The 12,582-nt window shown below is 22.0% G+C and overlaps 1 protein-coding gene across 1 annotated transcript in view; it reads right to left on the bottom strand.

Moving 5' to 3' along the window:
- LOC105364182 (5-hydroxytryptamine receptor 7) overlaps positions 1-3,075 on the bottom strand; it is a 95,805-nt gene extending 92,730 nt beyond the window's left edge. Inside the window, exons 1-2 of the mRNA XM_011502061.1 lie at positions 3,056-3,075; positions 2,008-2,109 (exon numbers count right to left, since the gene is read on the bottom strand). Coding sequence (XP_011500363.1) covers positions 2,008-2,019 — 12 coding nt within the window. The 5' untranslated portion in view covers positions 2,020-2,109; positions 3,056-3,075. The remainder of the gene's footprint in view (positions 1-2,007; positions 2,110-3,055) is intronic.
- Positions 3,076-12,582: the final 9,507 nt, after the last annotated feature.

Genomic DNA, 12,582 nt, shown 5'->3' with positions numbered 1-12,582 from the left:
ATATTTAATATTTAAAAAAAAAAATTATATCCAAAACTATTAAATAATTTTTTAGTTTGAAGTTGGTTTTTAATAATTTGTTTGAATAGTAAGTAGAGCAACTATAAATCAGTTTGAAAATAGAAGCAATTATAATATTTTGTTTAACATCATAATTAAAAAAAAATGTTAATTTCAAATAGTTTTCATTATAGAATCTATATCAGAATGCTTATATTAAAAATTGCTATAAAGATACAATTTTTTCCACATTCAACATTACATATTTTTAGGTTTAAAATCTACTGGTTGGCTTAAATTAAAAGCAAAACCTATTAAATGAATTAAAAACATTTCTGTTTTTTTCGAGGTACTTTCACTTCAACACAAAAAAAAATGTCGCTGTATATTTTTTTATTACCGAACATTACACAATTACAATATCTAACTAAATACTCTAATTTAAATCACTTATTATCTCGTATTATAGCAGCTTTTATCAATCTATTTCTTTATCTTTCATTAATCCTTTTATTAACTATTTATAACATTAATTGACTGCGTATTTATTTTATTTTCAAATATGAAAATTAAAATTTAAGGAATAAAATAATCAGTAATCTGATAATATCACCATAAATTGACTATGTTGTTTTTTAATTATCCGCCCATTATTATTATTGATTTAACATTATACATTTCAGGTCGTATCAGTAACATATTATTTTTCAAATCTATATGTATTTTTATCCTTAAAAACTTAATTGTACTTATACGAATGACCTTTAATCCCAAATTGCCAAATCACGTGCCCACATACATGAATATGCATTCATGTAAGGAAACACATAGTGTAGAAGTAAAAGTTCACCTTCGCATACGTAAAAAATCGTAAATATATATAACTTTATAATATCTTTCAATTCGATAAACTGAAGAATAAAGGAAAATGTTTTGTCTTAAAGTGAAAATTTGGCACAATTTCTAGAGATTTTCATTTTTTTCTCCGTCTTTATTTTAAAACTCTAAATTTAATAATAATTTACTAGTAATGCATAAGCTATCTTAAAATATATATAACAGACAAAGGTTACAAATATTCCATTTCTATTAGACAGCAGTTTTTCTATACAAGAAGACTGAAACTGATCAATCTAATATCATATCCGGCTAAAATTAAAAGCCTTGCAGCAAACAATACTTGTAAATCTCACATATTTTGTAGTTATTATTAAGAGATAATAATAGAAATGATTCTTCCGTCAATCTTGTAAGTTTGATGAAATAGTAAATGAAAAGATTTTCAATATTAACATTTTTCATTTACTTCCAGAATGAATTTGTGAGTTTAGTCACTACAGCCTGCACAACACAAATTACTTATCACATGATTAAAGAAAAACCCTAATAATGAAAAATGTTCAACAACAAATTGGTAAAAATATATGTCCATAAATTAATTCGAATTATATTCGAAGTATGTACAGTGTACATCATTATTTTAATAAATATTAAATTCATCAATTATATTAATCAGAAATAAAAAATACTAATTCAAATAAAGTCGAAATAATATAAAATAAATAGGATAAAGATTAAAAATTGAAGAATTTTTAATGTTGGGTAATAGATAAAAGAATGTATTCGTAGTCACAGCAATAGTTTTTATGGTTAATAATCAAAATATAATACAATATTAATGTTCGCGTATCATTGTAAAATATTTAGTAATAACAGTAATTTTGTACTAGGTGTTTTAAATATATTAATTTAAACATATTAATATATATTTATATTCTTCGAATTATTATATATATATATATATATAGATTATTATTATATGGATTATTATTAACAAATTAATTATTTATAAATATTATATTATAGTAACCATTTCATTCAATTCATCTTAACAAAATTAATGGTTTTTCTCATATAAATGTCATCACCATCATAATATTATTAAACCATATATTTTATCTAAATAATATATTCACATAAAAAGTAATTATATAGAATAAATATTACCTCCAGCCACATTCAATGAATCCTTAAAATTCTCACATTGACAAATTGTAATCTTCATCTTCATTTTCCATTTAAAATATGATTATCCAAGTTTCCCTCTAACTTTTACATAAAACATGATACAAAACTATTTATAAATATTCTATTAAAGTTAACATTGTATCTAAAATATAGTAATTTTATGATTCTTTAAGCTATGTGGAAAAAGCACATATCAAAAATGAAATAAATACAAATTAAATATGTAATGTTTTATAGTTAAAAATGATCATTAATATAAATAAAGTGACTTTAAAGATTTTGAATATAGAAATATTACAATAATTAGAAATATTTTTCTATACCAATTTATTAAAACTAAATTAGGAATAAAAATGTTCATATAAAAAAATTTCATATTTCAAATTAATATGAAAATTATAATTTTTCTGTAATTCGAGTATTATTCGATATATTTTTTAATAAATAATAAAAACTAAAATATATTAAAATTAAAATTATGTTTTTATAAATAATTATTTTTATAAAAATAATAGAAAAAATATTAACTATTATTATTAATTAATTCTGAATCAAAATGAACAAATAATATTAAGAAAAAATTAATAATCATTTGAATTTATATAAAGATGTTTGATAAACTTTATTTATTATTTTGAACCATTTAAAAATAAATTTATTTTTTAATATATTTGATTTCTAATAAAAATTATCTTTTCGTTAAAACTACAATTATTTACGAAATTTGTAATTATTTAAACAAATAAATATTTTATAGACTATTTTTTAAAAATAATAATTTAATTTTTCTGGTCTATTGAAATCTGTTATATCAAAAATACATGTATGTCTTAATATAACGATAAAAAATATTTATTGTAAAGTTTATTAAAGACAACGTTATTCTAAAAATTAAGTTTTATAAGACAAAATATAATAAATATTTATTTTGTTTGATATTTAAATGTTATAAAGAATCATTATAAAATGTAAGTGATTTATATATAAGGATTAAATACTCAAGAATACTAATCTCATGTATACTTACAAATTATAATTGAAACCTTGATATCTTTGAACTAATATTAAGTTATGAAAAAAATTATTAATGCAAGTGGTATAATTAAAAATGTAATGGGCTTTATTTGATTTAAATGGGTCTTCCGGCATATTATTTCTGCGTTATGTGTACATCTGAAACATGACACATTTTCATAAAAATCAATGAAATCTGAAGATTACATAAATCAAGATCTTTTTATCGCGAACATCTGACTATTCGTAAACAAGCAAAGGATTCGAAATGAAAAGTATATCCAGTGAGCGCAAATAAATCTGTTTATACCTCGAAATTTTGTTATTCTCGAAAAGTCAAGAGAAAAAATCCAGCTTTTAAATCTCTGAATTTAAAATTCAGATTAATATAATAAATAGTGGACAACGGCCAATTAATTTCAAGTACCAACACGATTTAATGCTCCGTCGTTAACTACAATCAGGCAGATTCTCAAAAACATTTACAATACCGGGAACTAGGACAGACTGGGGCACCGAAGACAGTAACGACGATAACACTGCTACGTCACATGCGCGCGCACTCACGCAAACACGTTGCGAAACGGCCAACGCGGCGACCGCGCGCACACTAGGCGCTCGGAGAATTTGCGAATAAACTCCTGAAATCAACCCCCCACCATCCCCTCAACATCCCCCACTAGTACCCGATCGTAGATGAATTTTGGAGATGCGCGTATGTACTCAGCAGACCCAGTTGTTCTCGGTATGTTTGCCACCCCTGCTTGTTCCCACCATCGCCATCACCACCATCATCCACCCCGCCGCTTTAACTCAATCACCAACACCAGCCAACAGCAACGCTAGCCCTTGCATCATACCTCTTGATAACTTTCTAATCTATGTATCGTGAACTGTTTTGACGTTTTGCTATGGCTTTCCCAAGATCTGCCAACAATCTTTTCCAATTTCTCTAGTCTTTTTGTGTCTTTTTTCGCTTTTGTATTCATATTTCCTGGCTACTCAAACTATTTTCTGGTTGCCAATCCTATATTATCAAAGCTCTTTACTCGCCTATATTCTTTGCTTCACTCATTTTCTAAATAGGCTTCCTGTGAATTAGTCCGCTGCATTATCTCCCTTCATACTCATTCGAAAAATTGATTTTAGTTTTATTTTTCTATATAATTTTAAGAAAATATTTTCACGTATTATAATAATCTGAATATGTTTATAAAGTAATTGCTTCATCCGAATAAATATATATATATATATATATATATATCATTTTCATAAAAACCATTTGTCAATACCTCAATGTTTTGGTATATCTAGGGTATTAACCATATACAATAAAAATGTATAATGACCAATAAAATATTTTGATAAATGTAATAACTACAATTTTAATTAAATTTACATAAATATAAATACGCAGGCCATAAAGCATGGTCCTTCAAAATTTATAGTCCTATTTATTATTGAATTCGTTTGAACATTCCTTTCGTAATAATATATATATAACTTACTTATATTTATGTGTAAAATATACCACAAGAAATTCATATGCATTTGAATAAACATTTTATTTTTTGATATATATAAATATTCTTTATATAAATACATATTTTTATATTAGTTTAATTTTTACATTTTATTGACTTTCAAATTTGACAAATTCATTGAAAGATAAAAGTTGTATGAATATATAACGGAAACGCTTGCAATTTCCAACGTAAATACATTAATATTGAAATGTTTATTGTGAGTAATGAAAATTTATTAAAATTTATATTAATTAGTAATTAATTCATGTTTATTATTATATTAATAATTCTCATTCAAATGAAATGTTTAATATATTTCTTTTGTAATTCTATAATGTAAGATTACGTTCAAAATTATATTTGTATGATTCTCCATATTTCCATTGTATTTTTATAAAAACAAAATAATAAAAATCTAATACAGTAAATTTAACTAATTATGCGATATATTTAAAAGCTGATCTTTTAACAACATGAACAGAGATGCAAAATTAAGCGACTGCTATCCAATGTTTTTATTATTAATTCAAAAAACTTTTTTCATTAATTTTAAATGTTGAGTACACTAACTCGCGTACAATAAAATTGATCAACGTAAAATATACTTATGTATTATGATGTAACTGATCGTAAACATAAATAAATAGCTAAATAAGGAATTACTTATTCGAACATCTGAATTTATAAATAATCAATTTTCTAAGTAAAATAAAATAATATCAGTCTTTATTTACTAAATTAATATATGTATAATTGTATTATTAAATTTTTTATCTAATTAACTTTCATTTCATAATAAAAATTTAAAAATATACGATTAAAACTCAAACTAGCACTGTTAAATTCTCATATTGTTTATTATTATTCTCATATTATTATTACCTTTGATACAAAAACTTACTATTGCAATAATAAAATAATCAATAAATTTCAATACAATAATCAATACTAACTTAATCATCTACTCTACCATTAATAAGAATTAATATTATTCACGATAAAGTTTTTCTTGTAAATATTATATCTATATAGTATTTTTTCCCATATATCAATGAACTTTTTATTCTAGAATATATATAACTATAATAGTATTTACCATTAATATAAGAAAAATCATGAATATTGGTAAAATAGTAATCATTTCTTATTTTTAATTTTCTTTTACATGCTGTAATAATTCATTAATAAAAAAAAATTTATAACTTCAATTTATTATCTTTCTCGGTAAATTTTATAATAAATATAAATAAATGTTCCTTCATGATGTATTAGGATTAAAATGCAATTATGATCTTCTTTAAACGAATTAAATATTTATGCAATGATGTTTTAGTTAATATTTAAATATGGTTATTTAATAATAGTTCTTACGTAATTGATTCTTAAATTTCTATTTAGATAAAATACAATAACCAAATTTAATAGATATTTTTTTTACAATTTTTTTTACTTTTTATTCGTAAATATATAATATAAAAGATAAATTAGTATTTACTAAAGAATTTAAATATTTAGTATGTAAAACTCGTCAATATCAATTTTATTTTTCAAAATTCTGCTTATTGATACTTCAAATATACATAAGAATAATAACTTTAATATCATAGATCCAGTAAAATAAGTAAATTTTTAAGGGAAATATCAATATAATAACAATCATACTTATAATAAATTTAAATAATAAATAATAAATTTTTCTTTTCATTAGACAATTGTTACATTACATAAATGTACCAATTACATTCTATAACATTTATCGTATCAATAAAAAAACTTTACATTAAATATTAAAATTATTATAAATTTATTAATAAATAGAATTATTATTAATAATTAATGCATTATTATTTGTTATTTATTTATTAATAACTTTATTATTTTCTAAAGTTATTTTATAAACTTTTCAATATTTCTTTGCATTTTACAACAATGTGCTTTTATCACACGTCTAGAGTTGACTCGGATGATGTGCTGCGTATTTATCAAAAGTCTGTAATCGTAAATTATAAAGTCGGGTCTCTTTTTATTTCAATGTTTTGCACTTGTGATTAAACAATTACAATACTCAATTAGTGTAGTTTAGTAACAAAAATTAAATCACGCAAACTAGGCTGCAAACGATTTTTGAAAAATTTCAAACTACTTACACATATAAATACGTAAAAAATTATATATATCGAATAGCTAAAGCACAAAATACTTTGTTTAATTCGCTTATTTGTATAATTGAAGTTATTTAGCAAACCTCGTGTATTATTCTGATCTTGTAAGAGAAGACTTCGATAAATTCTATGGACCTCATAACTATTTGAATCGTGTTGTAGACTTTGCATGAGAGTTTAATTACTTCTATGCAATTCCTTTTTCCAGCAAGACGCAGAAAACTTTCCTTCATAGAAGGAGAAAAAATAAAAAATAGAAGGTAAATGAAGAATTGAGATCTAGTATTACTGTTGCTGTAAATGAATTACCTTCTTCACGAAAGATTCTTTGTCTAATTGACGAACATCACTTAGAAAACAAATTTAAGAAAGTTTAAAGTTTTCTATAGAAATTTAAAATTCAATTTTTTTCGTATTTTTATATTAGTTAGAATAAAATTGACTCAATGAAATAAAAGTATTATGCATTTTTAATTTATAAAGAAATTTATACAATATGTAAACTTAAAATATGAGTTATGTCCTATAATATAACATTAATCGATTTTTTTAATAAAAATTAATATAGAAAAATTAATCGTTTAAATTTAATTATAGATAAAGAAAAATAAATTTACTACTGTTTTATTTAAGTATTTAACAAAATAAAATAAAAAAGTTTTCATTAATCAAAAAATAAATTTTATTTTCTTCAATTATAATAATACTTCACCTATAATTTACACATATTAAAATTAACTTTCCTATAAATTAAAATTTCTAAGAAATTCGTGTTATACAAAATTTTCAGAATAAATTTGCGATGACTAAGTATTATTCGAATGAGCCAAGAGTAAGTAAAGTAATATTTTGCAGTCTCGACAGTTCACGTATTTATCCTAAATTTATGAATATTTGTTATAATATATTTTCTCAATCTCATTTAAATTAATAATTCCATTTTACAATACTAAATTACGAAAACTTTATTGTTTATTTTCTACTATTCCAATCTTCCAATTTTATTTGATATGCCTAAAGAGTTAACAACTTTTCGTAAAATAATAAATTTTCATTTTAATTAAAACTTATAAGAATTCAATATTAAGTTTTCATTAAGTCATATTGCTTCTTTTCTGCTGTTCTTTTAGCTCTTACTTTTTCGATTTCCCTTCCTCACACATACTTGCACATCCTCTATTTGATACTATCTATTTACAAATCACTCTCTCACTTTCTGTTTCTCTTTAACTCACTCAGTCAAGTGGCATAATGGATACTACTCATTCATATTCGAATACATATATCACATATTTTTCATACATGAAACTTTCCAAAAATTACAAAAGGGGGATAATTTTTAATTATCAAGGATTAATAAACAACTGTATTTACATGCTTCTTCGCCTCTTCCTTTTCCAGACCCTAAGTAACTACGATGTATTTCTGTTCGCCATTCTTCCATTATTTCTAAATAAAAAAAATTTAAATAAAAAAAGAAATAATAATGAAAGTTTTTACATTATAGCATGCTTTAATTACAATTAATTTTGTCTTTAGATAGAAATTAAATTATGACTAATATGATAATTTATAATGTTTGCTGATATTTTAAAACAATATGTTATGTTATTTTATTAATTTATGTTAATCAAAAATTATACTCTTATTTAAATCTTCAATATGTTATATACAAATAAGTATAATAAATATAAATAATAATAAGCCATATATAAATCACTATACGCACAAGGATTTAATCACAATAAGTTATAAAATTGTATGTAATATAGGCATGTCTCTTTTCATCTTCAATATTATTAATTGTTCTTTGAAGTTTAGCATTTTATATTTCTAAAATTACATAAATGTTTGATATTTTTTATTCATTAAATTACAAAGAATTTTTCACCAATTTTATATACGAAATTAAAGAGTTACTGTAGTCAAACAGTAGAAAATCTAAATTTTCAATGCGTATTATTCTCTACAACTACTAAACTACACAATGCAATCCAATAATTATGCACTCTCATTCGCTTTTTTGCACTGTATTTCTCTATGCACTACTTTCCCCACTCTTTCTATATACATTCATTTATCTACCATCTCTCATTCTCGAATATTAAGCAGTTCAGGTTATTGAATAGAACAGTTCCTTGGCCCTCATTTACTCGCGTCCGTACATGTGTGTATATATACGCATATAAAGTTTATTGCAGCAAAAGTGACTTAATGAGTTCGCGTTTGTGTAATGACTTTAGGATGTATTGCTTTATTTCCTTGACTTCCTCCCCACTCTCTCTTTCTTCCCCCCCCCCCCTCCCTCTTTGGTTAACTTCTTCTCTGGCAAGCATATGTATACATAGTTATATGTGTATCGCATAGTATATTTATGACAACACGCTTCATTATGCATGATACTTGAATCCGACATCAAATACAAAACTATACATCGTTATGGTTATACCTGCGACTAATATGAATTAATTTAATAGTTTTGAATAATACACCGATATCTGATTATTTAACTATAATTTTTCCATAAACATAATTGCACTACAGTGCATTATACAATCAGCGATAAAGCAAATATGACGAAACATTAAAAATAAAACAAAGAGGTATTATATAATACCATAGTATATAAGACCATAGTAATCTATGGTCAAGAAATAATCTATGTCATAAAATAATAATGAAAAATAAAAGTAAAAGTAATATTTTTAATTGAAATAATATTTTTTAATAAGTATTCTTAAAAAATTAGACAAATAATTTTAAAAATCAAACAAATAACTTTAATAATTAAAAATTAAATCACGTTAAAATATTATATTCATAATATGATCTATTATCTGTAATGAAGGAAATAATAAATTACTTATGAAGTGCATATCGATAAATGTTTTTAGATAATTATAAATAAAGAAAATATTAAATACCCATATTGTTAAAAAAAAAATTAGTAAAAAAAGCATAAAAAATATAATAAATATCATATAAAAATAATAGCTATAAATTACATGGAATATAATATTTGTTTAAACTATACACAATTTCACAATCTAAACAATCTTCACGTGAAAGTATGTGTAGTTTAATATACATCGCTATTAATAGGAAATATAGTCTTAATATATTAATTACCGCTACATCAGAGATGTAAGTATAATTGTGACTTCAGTGTACAGTGGTTCAGTAAAGAAACCATAGTTGAATAGATTTTAATTTTATTAATATAATTTAAAATTAAATATAAAAAGTGAAGTAAATTAAGACCTAAATTTATTGTAAAAAATGATTAACCAATAGATTTATGTGAATAAATGAAAATATTAAATCAGTTACCAAAAAAAATTATAAACCTAATAATGAATTCAAACGCAAACGAATAAATGGTATAAGAAATCAATTCATTATCCATCTCGTCTTTTACATATACAACTACTTTAAATTTGTATTAATTATGATTTGAGATATTTTATCTTTACACTTGATATCCATCTTATTTTTAATGCGAATATTATTTTCAGAAAAATAATTTAAAAAAAAATATATTGGAAATACTACAGATATAAATAAGGACGATTTGAAGAAATATATATTTCGAGTATAACAGCTCTTAGACTTTAACTAAAAGAACACGATTAATATCAAACTTTACTTCTCTTATCTATTCTATTCTATTTATTTAATTTTATTAAATTGCATCTGAATTATAATGTAAAAACGTTTAATATACTATTAATTTAAGACTTTAATGATTGTGTATACTTGTTATTACTTCAGATTTCATTAAAAACTATAAAATCTTAATATTTAAAACTTATAGTAAATCTTAAACGTCGAGATAAATATTTATATACACCGTTATAATTATTTAAAAATCAATTGTACTGGATTCACTATTCCTGCAAGTTGCATATAAGTTTCAATAGAGAAAATATCTATATGAACTATTTATATTCAAAAAATGAAATTTATATATGCAATTAATTAAATATTTATTTACTTCAAATTCATATTTCATAATAAAATTAATATCACATATATCAAGTTCCATTCAAACTGAGTTTAAAATAATTAATCATATTGCTGAAAATATACAATAAATTAGTCGCAAATCATAAGGATCAAAAATAACATTTTATACTGTTCAAGTCCTAAGATAAATTGAAATAATAACATATGAGGCATTTAAGCCTAACTAGTCATTGTATTAACACTAATATCATACATCTAATTTAAATATATTTATTTACATTTATAGGTATTATTTTTAATGTAATTGTAGAATAAATAACGTATTTAATTTTAATTTTATAATTAGAAATATTAATTAATACTAAATACTATTTGTTAAAGTTATATTATTTAATGTTTTAATGTTTTTATGTTTTAATGTTTTAAAGTTTTAATGTTATTATTTTAATGATTTACTATGCATTTAAGTAAAATAAATTATTTTTGTAGAGTTAAAAAACACTTTTACATAAGCAAATATTATCTATTTACTCTACATTGGTTACTTTTATCACATCAGATTGTTATTAAACAGTGGAATTTCAAAGTTTTTGTTCTTAAATAACATATTGTTGAAAAGTTACTAAATTCTAATGTAATAAGAGAAACTATAATCCAATTTAAATATATCAATGTATTCGTAATAGTATTTTTAAGTCAGCCTAATCTAAGTATTGACGATTTAAAAACTTATAGAGAGCTAAATGAAATGAAATACTGTTCTGTATACATATATTTAATCGTCATCCACATATTAAATGCAATTCAACCGTTGCTGACAGTATTTATACAATTATAGTTATTTTAGATTAATAGCAATATAAAAATATTCCCATACAAATAATAAACTTAAGTCGCAATTATAAAAAAAAAAACTAACTGTATGGAGAGTAATTTTCAATTGAGAAATATTCCAAATATTTCACTACATAAAATGCCCTAAATGTTTAATTGTTTATAAATTGTATAATTCTAAAGTACCCAAAACAGATGTGTGTTTGATGAAATACCGTATAATATATTCTATATAGACTGCATTTTATCATTATTAATTAAATTTAAAAAATTATAGGTATAAAAGAAACTTTAATTATTATCAAATAGATTTTTAAATTTACAATTTTTATTATAAATTAAAATTATAAATATTTCAAGTATTATTGATCATAATGCTATACTATTAGAAATTTCTATATCTGTTTTTCGATACAAAATTTCCTTAGCACTTTTCATACCATATAACAAGAAAAAAATAATACTCTAAATTGTTTTTTAAGTCGTAATTTATTGAAAACAAGAGAAATTAGAATATTTAAAAATATGTTAACTCAAATACATAATCCTTTATTCATGATAAACTGATAGCTCGTAAAGTTATAAGAATGATAAACTTGATCACTTATTAAACTAACATTACCTTGTGTATATAAATGTATTACGCGTAAAAAATCTTTTTATTATTTAGATATGGATTTGATAATTATCATAGAATAATTAAAAATTTATTTTATTTGTATGTATTAAAATTTTAAGAAAATAAAATTTTCTAGTGTTTATCTTTATAAATTTTTAGTAAAAATTATAAAAATTAAAAAATTATAAAATTATAAATATTTCATTTATAGATTGCATTCCTTATTTATATAACATAAACAAAATTAAACATTAAATAATTTTTCTTAATAATTTTATATATTATTTGTTTCTTAGTAGATAGTGAATTGACTAAATTTATGTTCAATCTAATAACTTGATATCATGCCCATCTTAATATAAATTGTTTATACATTTTAGTATGAAATATACATATATATATATATATATATATATATATATATATATATATA

The sequence above is a fragment of the Ceratosolen solmsi genome, unplaced genomic scaffold (assembly GCF_000503995.2).
Source record: "Ceratosolen solmsi marchali unplaced genomic scaffold, CerSol_1.0 scaffold10, whole genome shotgun sequence".
Taxonomy (NCBI): Eukaryota; Metazoa; Arthropoda; class Insecta; order Hymenoptera; family Agaonidae; genus Ceratosolen; species Ceratosolen solmsi.
The sequence above is the reverse complement of the archived record's forward strand: the minus strand, read 5'-3'. Positions and strand labels throughout refer to the sequence as shown.